At 48.7% G+C, this 15,000-nt stretch overlaps 1 protein-coding gene across 3 annotated transcripts in view; it reads right to left on the bottom strand.

Moving 5' to 3' along the window:
• Positions 1-15,000, bottom strand: part of dock4 (dedicator of cytokinesis 4) — an 84,895-nt gene that overhangs the window by 35,606 nt on the left and 34,289 nt on the right. For all 3 annotated transcript variants that reach the window (XM_061229180.1, XM_061229181.1, XM_061229182.1), the window contains exons 8-18: positions 13,325-13,476; positions 10,552-10,633; positions 9,797-9,857; positions 9,500-9,632; positions 7,107-7,195; positions 6,235-6,360; positions 5,145-5,269; positions 4,081-4,243; positions 3,512-3,618; positions 1,492-1,645; positions 166-263 (exon numbers count right to left, since the gene is read on the bottom strand). In XM_061229180.1, coding sequence (XP_061085164.1) covers positions 166-263; positions 1,492-1,645; positions 3,512-3,618; positions 4,081-4,243; positions 5,145-5,269; positions 6,235-6,360; positions 7,107-7,195; positions 9,500-9,632; positions 9,797-9,857; positions 10,552-10,633; positions 13,325-13,476 — 1,290 coding nt within the window. The remainder of the gene's footprint in view (positions 1-165; positions 264-1,491; positions 1,646-3,511; positions 3,619-4,080; positions 4,244-5,144; positions 5,270-6,234; positions 6,361-7,106; positions 7,196-9,499; positions 9,633-9,796; positions 9,858-10,551; positions 10,634-13,324; positions 13,477-15,000) is intronic.

The raw sequence follows: 15,000 nt of genomic DNA, 5'->3' as shown, positions 1-15,000 counted from the left end.
TATGAGCTATAGGCCACTAGGCTAGGCTATAGGCTATAGGCCACTAGGCTAGGCTATGAGCTATAGGCCACTAGGCTAGGCTATAGGCTATAGGCCACTAGGCTAGGCTATAGGCTATAGGCCTATAGCTTATGAAGCATGTGTGTGGGTGGGCGAAGGCTGTACCTTGACTATCTCTGAGCCGTCAATTTCCTTCAGCTTGGACAGACTGTCGCCGATCCTCTCTGGGTGAGCTCTCCATTTCAGCAGATCCAGCATGTCCCCTGCACACACACCCAGACCCCCATAAACACCACCCAACACCACACCCAGACCCCCATAAACACCACCCAACACCACACCCAGACCCCCTAAACACCACCCAACACCACACCCAGACCCCCATAAACACCACCCAACACCACACCCAGACCCCCATAAACACCACCCAACACCACACCCAGACCCCCTAAACACCACCCGACACCACACCCAGACCCCCATAAACACCACCCAACACCACACCCAGACCCCCATAAACACCACCCAACACCACACCCAGACCCCCATAAACACCACCCAACACCACACCCAGACCCCCATAAACACCACCCAACACCACACCCAGACCCCATAAACACCACCCAACACCACACCCAGACCCCCATAAACAACACCCAACACCACACCCAGACCCCCATAAACACCACCCAACACCACACCCAGACCCCCATAAACACCACCCAACACCACACCCAGACCCCCTAAACACCACCCGACACCACACCCAGACCCCCATAAACACCACCCAACACCACACCCAGACCCCCTAAACACCACCCGACACCACACCCAGACCCCCATAAACACCACCCAACACCACACCCAGAGCCCATAAACACCACCCAACACCACACCCAGACCCCCATAAACACCACCCAACACCACACCCAGAGCCCATAAACACCACCCAACACCACACCCAGACCCCCATAAACACCACCCAACACCACACCCAGAGCCCATAAACACCACCCAACACCACTCCCAGACCCCCATAAACACCACCCAACACCACGCCCAGACCCCCTAAACACCACCCAACACCACGCCCAGACCCCCATAAACAACACCCAACACCAGCACCAGTGTAAACAGATCCTGGTGCAGATTTTGTGCTGAAATGACCTGAAGTGTTTTATTTAAATATACCATTTTTTTCTAAACAAGACAAAAATATTCCCAGTGAGATCAGACAGTTTGACTCATTTCAAGAATTGCCAACGGGGCAACAAAATTTCACTTGTCAAGCAAACTTAGATCAAGCTAATATTTTGTACTTGATTAAAAAAAGAACAATAATTGATTCAAAGTCTCACGACAAGATTAAAAACACTTGTTAAGTCAGAGCTTGTTTGCAGTGTGAGCCAGCAGTTAGCATTAGCGCTGTCTCTCTTAGTGGGGACAGGTGAAACAGACGGATAGGTGAGGGAAAATGGAGACGGGGCAGACCGTTCTGGGTCAGCTTGGTGGAGCACAGGTAGGACGTGATCCAGAAGGACTCCTTGCTGCTCTTCACCGCCTGGCCGCCGCCAGGGAGGCTTCCTTTGGAGAAGGGGAGCTGGAGGTAGCGTGCCGGGTCCTGCAGGTTAGCGCTCTCCTCACACTGAGAGAGAGGGGGAGAGGGGGAGAGAGAGGGAGAGAGAGAGAGGGAGAGAGGGGGAGAGGGGGAGAGAGAGGGAGAGGGAGAGAGGGGGAGAGAGATGGGAGAGAGAGGGAAGAGGGGAGAGGGGGAGGAAAAGGGGTGAGATGGGAGAGTAGAAGAGAGGGAGGGAGGGAGGAGAGAGGGAGAGGAGGGAGAGGGAAGAAAGGGGGAGAGGGATGGGAAAGGAGAGGAGAGAGAGGGGGAAAGGCAGGGAGGGAGAGAGGGGGAGAGAGGGAAGAGGGGGAAGGGGAGAGGAGAGAGACAGGAAAGGAGAGGAAAGAGAGGGGGGTGACGAGAGGAGAGAGGGATGAGAGAGGGAGGGGGAGGAAAGGAGAGAGACAGAGAGGGGAAATGAGAGAAGAGAGGGAGGGCAAGGGAGGGGAGAGGAGAGAGAGGGGAGAGAGGTACAAAAATATCGTGAGAGGAAAGGAGGGACAGGGGAATAGAGACAGAGACACAATCATTAATATTCTGTGATGAAAATTATTATTAATTAATTGATTATTAATAATGAATTAATGAATAATAATATTCATCAATATTTTGTGATGAATATTATTATTCATTAATTGATTATGAATAATTCATTCTCATTTCACACGACTTGCTCCTTGCAAGTCACCGTTTCGACTGAAATCAATTTAATTGAGTCGAACAGGAAAACAGAGAGAGAAACAGCCACTTAAACTCCCGTTAAAACCGAGCGACAAAATCCTCAGTGCTTTCCCAGGGTGATACACTCAGAGGGCTATTTCTGTAGCCCGGCACAAGGGAAACGGTCTTGTGCAAAAGTGTCAGCACAGACTATTTAACACCGCCCTCTCTCGGCTAACACCCGCCCCCAAACTCCCTCGCTGGCGAAAAGTTTGGGAGAAAAAGACCGGAAATTTCCGCGGCACATAAACGACACGGAGGTCCTTCCTCTGCGAGAGCAACGGGCGTCCCCGGATCGGCCGCACGCTTCAGAAACCCCGTTACAGCGCGGTCGCGAACGCTGCAGTCACGGCTCTCCCAGTGCCTCTCTGCGAATTTGGTATTCAAACCCGACTCTGCCCCTGCAAACGCTTACTGGCGCTAAGCCTTCCCCAGCACTGGTCCTGAATACGCTGCCCCAGTTTCTGAGTGCAGAATTAGGTCAGACTAATTTAACAGATTTAAACATCTCTCTGCTCCTTAGCTGCCGCGCTGTTATCATTTTTTCACGCCTCTGCTGGACTCCTTCAGTCAATTAAAACGCCCAGTGCCGCGTTTACTCCCGGATAACGCGTAATCCGGGGGTCGAAGAGGTTACCGTAGGATTAACGCGGTTCGAAGAGGCTCCTGAATCGCAACAGCGTGTAAAAAAAATGCACCCCTGTAATGCAAGTATTGCATTTTTTCCTCTGAAAAACGGTTTCTCACGCCCACGCTTGCATTCCGCTGCAGGGCTTCTGAGCCGCTATAACAGCAGCTCCTGCACAGAGCCGACCTGCTGCTGCTTGCCCTGTGGGATCTGGGACTGGCACAGTAACTGCGATGTGTAGAAGCAGAGGTTTGTGGTGAAGGGGAATTCGCTTATTGGTATGTTAACCCTTTAAGGTGTGAGGTCACAAACATGTGATGAGAATGTCCTTAACTGAACAAAATGATGAAAGTATGAAAAAATTCTAAGTTCTCGAACACTGACTTAGAATTTAAGTGTCAATAGGGTATATTACAGTGTGATAGTGTGCTATATTAACACAACAGTGTGTGTGACAGTAGGGTATGTTTACACTATGGTGTGTGTGACAGTAGGATATATTACAGTGTGACAGTGCGGTTCACTCTAGTTGCCCTGCGCTGTACCTTGTGCACGATGAGCTCGTGGGTGCCGTCGGGCAGCGTGCGCCCGTCCTCCTGCATCAGGGGCGCGAAGGAAAAGCCAAACAGCTTCTTCTCCCCCCTCTCTTTCGCTGGAGCGGAGACAGAACACATCATCGCCGCACTTTCACAGAAACCCCCCCTCAACGCTGTTAGCTGCTGCAACTCCCCCTGTGACAGACACAGCAGGGATCCCTTAATATTTGGGTCTTTTCAGCAGCACCAGCAGCTGGCATTCAGAGCAGCGTGTGCCCAAATTAGATACCATTACACCCCAAATACACCTCCCCCTCCTCCGGGTTAAGAAGACTACGTTACCCACTGGCACTGATAATGAGAGACAACCCCCTCCATGTGACACAAGCAATACCTGCTGTGTGCCTCTGAGCGATGGCAGAGCACAGGAACAGAGAGGGGAGAGAGAGAGAGAGAGAGAGCAAGAAAGGGAGAGAGGGAGACAGAGAGGGAGAGAGAGTGGGGGAGGGAGAGAGGGAGACAGAGAGGGAGAGAGAATGGGGGAGAGGGAGAGAGAAAGAGAGAGGGAAGGTGTTTACTGGAGCAGTGGCGGAACTGGAAGCGGACGTGCGACCCTCTGAAGGTGTCCACGGGGATGGGCAGTTTGATCTGCTCCGCCCAGCGCGGGCTGTTGTTGTGGTACAGCACGAAGGAGTGGAACTGGTCGCCCCCCAGCTCCCCGGAGCCCGCCGAGACATAGTTCTGGGAGAGGAGAGAGAGGGGGGCACTGCGGGAGACAGCAATATGAGCTCCACTCACAGCTGTCTGAGCTTGGGGAGGACGACTACTGTGAACAAACAGCTACATACTACAAATACGTGGACATCTTGAGGTTTGACACTGACACTATAATTCACAGCAGTGTGATATACCGCAATATCTTAAAGACTGAATAATTTGTATCATTTCAAAGTTTTCTCGCAAGTGCTAAATCCGGGAGACAGAAGGCTGTGGTGCGAAAAGGTTTCAGCGTAGACCTTTCTTCAGCCTGAAATAAAAAGAACAAAGACCGGGAGAACTCCTTTGTTCTCGTTACTTCACACTGCACAAAGCTCTCTGCTGAAAGCACCTTCTCCTGACCTGTCCAGTTTGAACCTCCGTTAGCAGGGACAGTTTTGTGCATGTTGGAGGTGAGCTGAGCCTTTTTCCTCCTCGATATAGTGCTTTATTCAGCGCTTACATAACGCACCAAATTTAGGTCTTGAGCGCAGTCATTTCAGACTTTGTTGTACAGTAAGTGCTGAAATGCAGTGATACATTTATTTAACACTCCTGAAGCATGCTGCAGTTCTGTTATGGTGTGAATGACATCATAGGGAGTAGAGAGTAGTATGTAGTGAGTAGGGAGCAGTATACAGTGAGTAGGGAGTAGTATGTAGTGAGTAGGGAGTAGTATGTACTGAGTAGGGAGCAGTATACAGCGAGTAGGGAGCAGTATGTAGTGTGTAGGGAGCAGTATACAGTGAGTAGGGAGCAGTATGTAGTGTGTAGGGAGTAGTGAGTAGGGAGTAGTATACAGTGAGTAGGGAGCAGTATGTAGTGTGTAGGGAGTAGTATGTAGTGTGTAGTGTGTAGGGAGTAGGCAGTAGTGAGTCTCTTTTACCTTGAGCACCTGGCCCTCAGAGTCCAGAACATGCACAGCAACCTCCACGTTTCTGGCCACGCTCTTCCCCCCTTTCTCAAACTCCCCTCTCTCCAGCGTGATGTACAGATCATTCCGCATCTCACCTGGGGGGGGAGTATAAGAATAATTACACGGCTGCCTGCACGCTGTATTTTACATACTGCACATGCATACTGCACACATATACTTCGGCTGATGGGTGGAGTATGTACTTCTGCTGATGGGTGGAGTGTGTACTTCTGCTGATGGGTGGAGTGTGTACTTCTGCTGATGGGCGGAGTGTGTACTTCTGCTGATGGATGGAGTGTGTACTTCTGCTGATGGGTGGAGTGTGTACTTCTGCTGATGGATGGAGTGTGTACTTCTGCTGATGGATGGAGTGTGTACTTCTGCTGATGGGTGGAGTGTGTACTTCTGCTGATGGATGGAGTGTGTACTTCTGCTGATGGACAGAAGTTATACTGACAGATGGAAGTTACAGCTCAGCTCCTGGAAAAAGTTCATTATTATGGGCGGAGGTTAAAACGCTGTTGACAGGTGTTCAGGTTATAGCTGGGTGTAAGGGTCCTCAGTTTATAGAGTTTATAGCTCAGCTGGGGTGTGATGGCACACACACACACACACACACACACACACACACACGTAGGGCTCAGCCAGCACCCAGAACCTTTACCCACTAAGCGCCAGTAGTGAATCACGCACAGGAACTCCAGTGACTTGCGGACACCACTGTTTCACACACAAGGAATTTCCCGTCTGATGTCTGAATCAACATGAAGAGGATGATGCTGGCTTTTTACAGCAGGCGTGTCGGACTGATAGCACAGCGACATGACAGGGCCTCCGGTCTGGAGGGCAGGAAGCGGGCCAGCTGTGCTTCATAAATAGAGCACTGAGAGGCTGCACTATGAGGCTGCAATCTGCACAACAGCGCTCAGGTCTTCCGCTTCTGACAGCCGAGAGGCTGAGGGCCCAACCGCAGAACACAGAGCCTCCACTCAACTCCAGAGCAGGCTTTTAGAACCATGCGCTTTTCAAAGTTCTAAACCACGTGTTCTAGAACACTCACCTGGCATTATGACATCAGAGAAGCCCAGTTTCCGGGTGATGGACACGCCCCGGGTGAACAGCACCATGTACTCCCTCCTGATCTGCTCTATGTCCCCATGGAGGAGCTGCAGGGTGACAGCAAGGCCTGCAGAAACACACACACACACACAGAAACAGACACACAGACACACACACACACAGACACAGACACACAGACACACACACACACACACACAGACACATGCACACGCACACACACACAGACACACACACACACACGCACATGCACACACACACACACACACACAAACACACAGACACACACACACACACACACAAACACACACACACAAACACACACACACATGCGCACACACACACACGCACACGCACACACACACGCGCAGACACAAAGACACACACACATACACATATACACACACACAGACACACACACAGACACAAAGACACACACACACACATATACACACACAAACAGACACACACACACACATACACAGACACACACACACAAACATACACACACACATACACACAGACACAAACACATACACACATACACACACACACATATACACACATGCACACACACACAAACACACACACACACACACACAAAGACACACACAGACACAAAAACAGACAGACACACACACACACATACACACAAACACACACACATATACACACATATGCACACACAAACACACACACATACACACACATAAGCCATCTTTACTGCACTTCCAGATTTTATTTCCTTCTGGATTTTACGATACATACCTAATGTGTAAAATTACATTTTATTGTATTGAAATTTTGACACTTTTTTTACAGAAACAAATGACAAAACGCATGTGGTGTTCCTACCGGTGTTGGAGCCCGAGAGGTTGTATCTGGAGTTAATCTTCCGAATGATGTTCTCATGCACCTGATACCACTCGCTCTCCGTGTTACAGCTGCAGTGAGAGAGAATATAACCACTCTCTGTTACAGCTGCAGAGAGAGAATATAACCACTCTCTGTTACAGCTGCAGAGAGAGAATATAACCACCCTCTGTTACAGCTGCAGTGAGAGAATATAACCACTCTCTGTTACAGCTGCAGTGAGAGAATATAACCACTCTCTGTTACAGCTGCAGAGAGAGAATATAACCACTCTCTGTTACAGCTGCAGAGAGAGAATATAACCACTCTCTGTTACAGCTGCAGAGAGAGAATATAACCACTCTCTGTTACAGCTGCAGAGAGAGAATATAACCACTCTCTGTTACAGCTGCAGAGAGAGAATATAACCACTCTCTCTTACAGCTGCAGTGAGAGAATATAACCACTCTCTGTTACAGCTGCAGAGAGAGAATATAACCACTCTCTCTTACAGCTGCAGAGAGAGAATATAACCACTCTCTGTTACAGCTGCAGTGAGAGAATATAACCACTCTCTGTTACAGCTGCAGAGAGAATATAACCACTCTCTGTTACAGCTGCAGTGAGAGAATATAACCACTCTCTGTTACAGCTGTAGAGAGAGACAGAATATAACCACTCTCTGTTACAGCTGTAGAGAGAGACAGAATATAACCACTCTCTGTTACAGCTGCAGAGAGAGAATATAACCACTCTCTGTTACAGCTGCAGAGAGAGAATATAACCACTCTCTCTTACAGCTGCAGTGAGAGACAGAATATAACCACTCTCTGTTACAGCTGCAGAGAGAGAGAATATAACCACTCTCTGTTACAGCTGCAGTGAGAGAATATAACCGCTCACCGTGAACATGTCATAAATAACAGCTGAAAAGGAGAAGGGGTGTTCAGGGGGTATTTTTGCTGAATGCTTGCATTGTGTGTGCCGGCACCAGGACACAGGAAGAGACAAATTGGTCATATCTGTCCCAGACTGGGTCAACAGCCCATCTGGGTCAAGTCAATAGTCATTTCTGTGGCATCCGGTGGCCAGCGCAGGGCATTAGCGATGTGGTTCACACATCTAGCTCAGGCTGGTGACGCGGGTAGACACAGACTCATGGATAAAATGTACTGAAGCCATCTGAATGACTGCAGAGCCAGAGAAAGACATCTGAACATGACGAGAACTCAGCACAGCAACATAATACAACTCAGCACAACACAGTACAACTCAGCCAGCAAAACACTACAACCCAGCAACTCAGCACAACTGTAGAAGAACTGGACAGTGTAAGAATGTACAGCCCTGTAGTCTGTCAGTCAGTCTGTAAACCTGCATCTTCTTCACACTTTTTTAGCCTTGGAATGAGATTTATTTGAATCGCACACAGAAAGTCTTAGCTTGCTTTAAGTTACTATTTGCTTGACAAGTAAAATTCTCACCCCATTGGCAAACCTTGAAATAAGTCAAATGATCTCATTGGCAAAAATGTTTCCCTTGAGCAAAAAATGTTACATACGATTTTAAGTCTGCAATTGATAGTGTTAATGAATGGGTTAGGTGTGTAAAAGTGTTTTTGTGAATGGGTTTTGTTAGGTGTGTAATAGTGTGTTTGTGAACAGGTTTTGTTAGGTGTGTAGTAGTGTGTTTGTGAATGGGTTTTGTTAGATGTGTAATAGTGTGTTTGTGAACAGGTTGTGTTAGGTGTGTAGTAGTGTGTTTGTGAATGGGTTTTGTTAGGTGTGTGACAGTGTGTTTGTGAATGGGTTTTGTTAGGTGTGTAGTAGTGTGTTTGTGAATGGGTTTGGTTCAGTGTGTAAATGTGTGTTTGTGAATGGGTTTTGTGACAGTGTGTTTGTGAACAGGTTTTGTTAGGTGTGTAGTAGTGTGTTTGTGAATGGGTTTTGTTAGGTGTGTAATAGTGTGTTTGTGAATGGGTTTTGTTAGGTGTGTAGTAGTGTGTTTGTGAATGGGTTTTGTTAGGTGTGTAATAGTGTGTTTGTGAACAGGTTTTGTTAGGTGTGTAGTAGTGTGTTTGTGAATGGGTTTTGTTAGGTGTGTGACAGTGTGTTTGTGAATGGGTTTTGTTAGGTGTGTAGTAGTGTGTTTGTGAATGGGTTTTGTGACAGTGTGTTTGTGAATGGGTTTTGTTAGGTGTGTAGTAGTGTGTTTGTGAATGGGTTTTGTTAGATGTGTAATAGTGTGTTTGTGAACAGGTTTTGTTAGGTGTGTAGTAGTGTGTTTGTGAATGGGTTTTGTTAGATGTGTAATAGTGTGTTTGTGAACAGGTTTTGTTAGGTGTGTAGTAGTGTGTTTGTGAATGGGTTTTGTGAAGGCCTTGTGCACAGACTCACGCGTAAACCTTGAGCAGGTGGTCATCCTTGGAGTCTGCAGTGAGGAGGTCAGCAATGCTGACCACAGCGCAACCGAACGGTCTTCTGTACTGAACACTGCACACGTTCTTCTTCTCCCCCGCCCCCATGCGCCCTGCAACACAACCGCACTCTGACCGCCATTTTACCTCCTGACACAACCGCACTCTGACTGCCATTTTATGTCCTGACACAACCACACTCTGACCGTATATAAACCCTGAAAGTGAGAAGTGAACATTCATATACATAAGGTGATGGCAACGTTTCGGATCTTACCTATTCTTATAATGTGGACTACAATATATACATCTTTTCTAAGATCACTGCTCCCCAAGTCCTGGAAAAGAAAAAGCGAGTGTTACTCAACCACAATCAATGCTCTTTGCACATAATATCATAAATATGATACACATAGGTGGAAAAACAAACATGTTTGTTTGTAAAAAAATAGGGTGGTACAAATCAGCTGCACATATATACAAAATGAAAGTAAAATATCTGAACAAAATCATGATTAACAACATTATCAGAATTGAAATGAAACAAAAATTCTTCCTCATTTCATCTGTTAGGGGAGAGAGAGAGAGGTACAGATAGAAAGAGAGAGAGGGAGGGAGAGAGAGATAGAGGGAGGAAGAGAGAGATAGAGGGAGAGAGAGAGGGCGGATGAGGGAGAGAGATGCAGATAGAGAGAGAGGGAGGGAGAGAGAGAGGGAGGGGGAGAGAGAGGGAGGGAGAGAGATGCAGATAGAGAGAGAGGGAGGGAGAGAGAGAGGGAGGGGGAGAGATGCAGATAGAGAGAGAGGGAGAAAGAGAGGGAGGGAGAAAGGTACAGATAGAAAGAGAGAGAGGGAGGGAGAGAGACATAGAGGGAGGAAGAGAGAGATAGAGGGAGAGAGAGAGGGCGGATGAGGGAGAGAGATGCAGATAGAGAGGGAGGGAGAGAGAGAGGGAGGGGGAGAGAGATGCAGATAGAGAGAGAGGGAGAAAGAGAGAGAGAGTTCCCTGAATGAGGGCAGCTGAACACTCACTATGAAAAGGGTGCAGTGCCGCTCAGTTTTCTCTGGGGATTTGGGCACTCCTTGTTTATTGAGTCTCACAAAGAACCTTTCACTGCACAGAGAGAGAGATATGAAGAGCAGGGGACTGAGAATAGAGACACACACACATACACACACACACACACACACACACACACACACACACTCACTCACTCACTCACACACACACTCACACACACACACACACACACACACACACTTCAGATCAATAACTTTCACCATATCGCAAACATAAAAACACACCAAATATAATTATACTTTCATTTCACAAAAACAATATAACACTGAGCTGGCCCCTCTAGTTGCTTAGATACATTGTAAAATGGGCATTGAGGAGTTGCTGGGTGGTTTATCCTGGGAGTGACACATTACAGGCTACAGCATTGCTCATCAGCGCCCCCTGCTGGTCCGCCTGCTAAAGCTGAGGGACGAAAGGTCCTCCTCCCACTCATGTCTGTGCTCACGCTCTGCAGCGGACTGCACGTCTCAAGCACATTAATTACGCCTTTGGGTTGAAAAAATACTTTATAAAGCGAGAAAATAATCGCAAGAAGACTGCAGCGAAATGCCACAGAAACCGTGGGGACCGGGCACACGGACAACGGGAGGGGCGAGACGGCACTTCAGAGAGCACATGAAGCACCCCGGGGGACTCCTCCAGGGACTAATGGAGACAGCTCGCAAGTGAGTGCCAGTGGTTTACATTATTAATGACGTTGTGTATGACTAGGCGGTGTGGTGCCGGCAGCGTCGTTCAGACAGAACGAGAGGCGATTACACGGGAGGAGTTCAGCTCTGAGGGCAGGGTGCGGGTATCTCTGTCACGGAGGTTCTGTTCTGTGGACGGGGACACCGCATCTCGGCCAATCGCAGCACGGAGACACCGCATCCCGGCCAATGACAGCACAGTGATGCCGCATCAATCATTTAAACCGCTTGTCTGATCACTGTCGTAGCACCTATTTGTCAGTTAAAGCACCTGACTGCTCTCATTCACACACATTTTCATAATAGAGCTGCAGAATAACAGTGGCCAGCACCGAGGAAACAGGTAATAACACATTCAACACCTATATTAGTACTGTAATGAAACTTCATCTGTGGATGTTTTATTATAGACACAGATGGAGATACAGGCCTACGTGCAGTTACCGAAAGCACGAGCAGGGCTGCAGTCAAAAACTGATTCTTCATTGATATTCAAATCCGTGTTTATCAGAATTTCCGGGGATTTAATTTTGGCAAGCAGCACACAACAAACTGCATCATTAACATATCATTAAGCGTAGCTATTTATCTCAGCTCCACACCCGACGCCGACACGGAAAACACTCAAACAGCAGCACGGACAGCTGCGGTTCAGACATTTCACTACAGCAACAGCTCTTCTGCAATTACCTGTGTACTTAATCTGGCACAAAATGGCCGCCGCTGTAGGAGGGCTGCGAGGTGTGAACAAACAGGAAGTAGCCCCCGACACATTCTAACGAGCCCAGCTCAAAGCGTCCGTTGGAAGGGGGGGGGGGGGGGGGGGGAGGAAACGCCCGCGCGTCGCTGGCTGGCGGTGAACCGCGGCTAATTAAAACGCACGGGGACGCGTCCCTCCGATAGACCGGAAACGCGTGGGCAGCGGAGACGCGGGCGTCCTGCGACAACCTCGCACCTCTGGACCTGCTGGTTATTCTCGTCTCATCTCAACGACGCTCTGCCACGACGCGCTCGTGTGCGATTCTGCCCCGCCGCCGTACGAGACAAAGCGCCCAGCAGTTCATTTCATCTGTACAGCTCCGCCGGGTTTCATTTCCACAGCGCTTCACACAAAGCGCCGTGTCGAGAGGCGGCTGCGCGGAGACGCGGGCCTGAGTCTCGCTGAATACGTCTGGAGCGCGGCGCAAAAACGAGAGGCCGCTCTCCCGCCCGGCGTGTGAGTCACGCGTTACATAAACGTCTCCGTTTAGAAAGCGCTGGAGAAGCGTGAGCCGTTTTTGAGGCTGAGAGACGGGGGGCTCTCTCGACGCGCCGGAGCGTTACGGAGAGACGACGGCTGTACCTGCCCCTCTTTAGTCCGCACGCTGTCACCGCCGCTCCCCCTGAGAAACCGCCGCACCGAATCTTTGTGACCGAATCACAGGAGCGCGGTCGCGTGCGTTCTCCAGAGCGGGACCGCAAACGCTACGCGCAAACGTCGCATTCGCTACGAACGACCGCTCCTCAACCGTGTACATCCCGTAATGTAGGCTAAATAAACACAAACTACTTTTTAAGCTTTTACAGGGGAGGTAGGTAACAGCTTGCGGAAAATACAGTGACACGAATTTAAAATTAATTGAAGAGCGTTGCTAAGTAACTGATTTCATAACCATGGAACACAAAAAAAAACTTACTCCTCTTCAAAAAGCTTTCATAACTGCAAGAACTAGTTCAGGGGAACTGCACATTCCTTAAAAGCCTTATGTGGATACAGGAAATGGGCATTTTCTAAGCTCGCTGTACACAAACATTGGTGGAGGTGTAAAATCCAGGTTGAGAAAGTAGAACTCCTTCCCAAGACTTTGTTCCAACCACCTGGATGAGCTAATCAGCAGAGCTCTTCAGCCAGGAAGTAGAACTAATGAGTGAAATCAGCTGGCTGAGTTCATGGGTGGAGGAAACAAACAAAATAACTTTTCTTTCACCACCTCTGCCAGAGATTGACCTCTGCGGTGGGTAATGTAGCGCAGGAAGTGATGCGGGAAGTGAGCACCTGAGGGGGCGGGTCTCTCGGCTGTCGTAGATGAAGAAGTACACCTCCAGCTCCTCCCCCAGGTTGGAGCTCATCAGACTCTTCATCTGCAGGAACAGGTGATGTGTGCTGACAGGGAGCGCAGTGTCCTTCTTCCCATGACGGTGCTCCATCTGTACACACACACACACACATGCACACACACACACACGCGCACGCACATACACACACGCACACACACATGCATGCACATGCACACACATACGCACACACACACACATGCGCGCACACACCCACACACGTATACACGCACACACACACACACACGCACACACACGTGCATGCACATGCACACACACACGCACACACACACACATGCGCGCACACACCCACACACGTGTACGCACACACACACACACACACACACGCACACACACGTGCATGCACACACACACATACAGAAACACACACAAAACCACAGAACTTTTTTTCCTCCAACGCAAATACAATTACACTGCTCGTGTCTGGGTACAGCTTGTTAAGATTCCTTTTCATAAGGGATGCATCATATTACACACAGGTAGGTTGAGGTTTCGTCTCAGAGACATGCAGGTTTACATAAGCCTCAGTCCTGCAGTGACTGGCCCAGATACACAGGCACGGGGTCAGAGAAGCACAGTCTCCCAGGAGAATCAAACCCCGCTGAGACTCATCTCCTCTTCCATATCACCACCCACTCAACCCACTCAACCCACTCAACCCAGCCCCTCCTCCACCCGGCCCCTCCGTCACGGCGAGTGCTAGCGTGAGCGCTAACACAAACGCATAAATCTTTCTCTGGGTTTCTGTCTGTCTTCTAATTCCTTCCTTCTAGGTAGGTTCAATGAGCTTGATTGGTATGACACGTCACTATGCTATTATTATTACGATTATTATGATTAATATTATAAGGGCTTTGCACGCAGGGCTACTGATTTTCAGTGGTGTAATTTGACTGTGTCAAGGGCGGCGTCAGTCAAAAACTGTTTCGCTGAAATACGTCGCCGTTTTGTCGGGCCTTTCTGTGTTTGACTTCTCTACTTGGTGCAAATATAAAAAATACAAAGGAAACGTACGCGTATCTTCTGCATTTGAGGTAATAGTTTCTCTTTATTGTCTGACTTTCAGTTGGCAGCTTTGCGGAGCACTTCGTTTCAGACCTCACGGTGTGTAAGTGCAGTGTGCGCTCTCGTAATGCGCGGTAATTATTTGAGGTGAAACAATGTGTTATTACGGGTCTGGGATCTTGGCACTCCTCCCACTCTCTCTTTCTTCCGTTCCCTCGCTCTCTCTCTCTCTTATTCTCTCCCTCTCCCACTCGCTCGCTCTGTCCTTCTGTCTCTCCTATTCTCTCGCTCTCCCACTCGAGTCTCTCATTCTCCCTCCGTCTTTGTGTTTTTGTTTTTCTTTGTGTTGGCTTTTTCGGAGTTTCAGACCTGGTTTATGCACCCCGCTGCGAAAGCTAATTTATCGGGGATCCGATATTTCATTTTATTCTTGGGCCGTCAACCCCTCCTCCGCTGCTTTCAAGCGGAGACCACAACAATATTTTCTCTCTCTCTCCCCAAAATAAGCATGTTACCAGGAAACCATCCAACAGGCGTCTTGGCTTATCTCCGCAAATTATATTTTCCCCAGCATTACATGAAATAATTAAG

This window comes from Conger conger, chromosome 19 (genome assembly GCF_963514075.1).
Source record: "Conger conger chromosome 19, fConCon1.1, whole genome shotgun sequence".
Taxonomy (NCBI): domain Eukaryota; kingdom Metazoa; phylum Chordata; class Actinopteri; order Anguilliformes; family Congridae; genus Conger; species Conger conger.
Note: the sequence above shows the minus strand (reverse complement) of the source record. Positions and strands in the feature narration are given on the sequence as shown.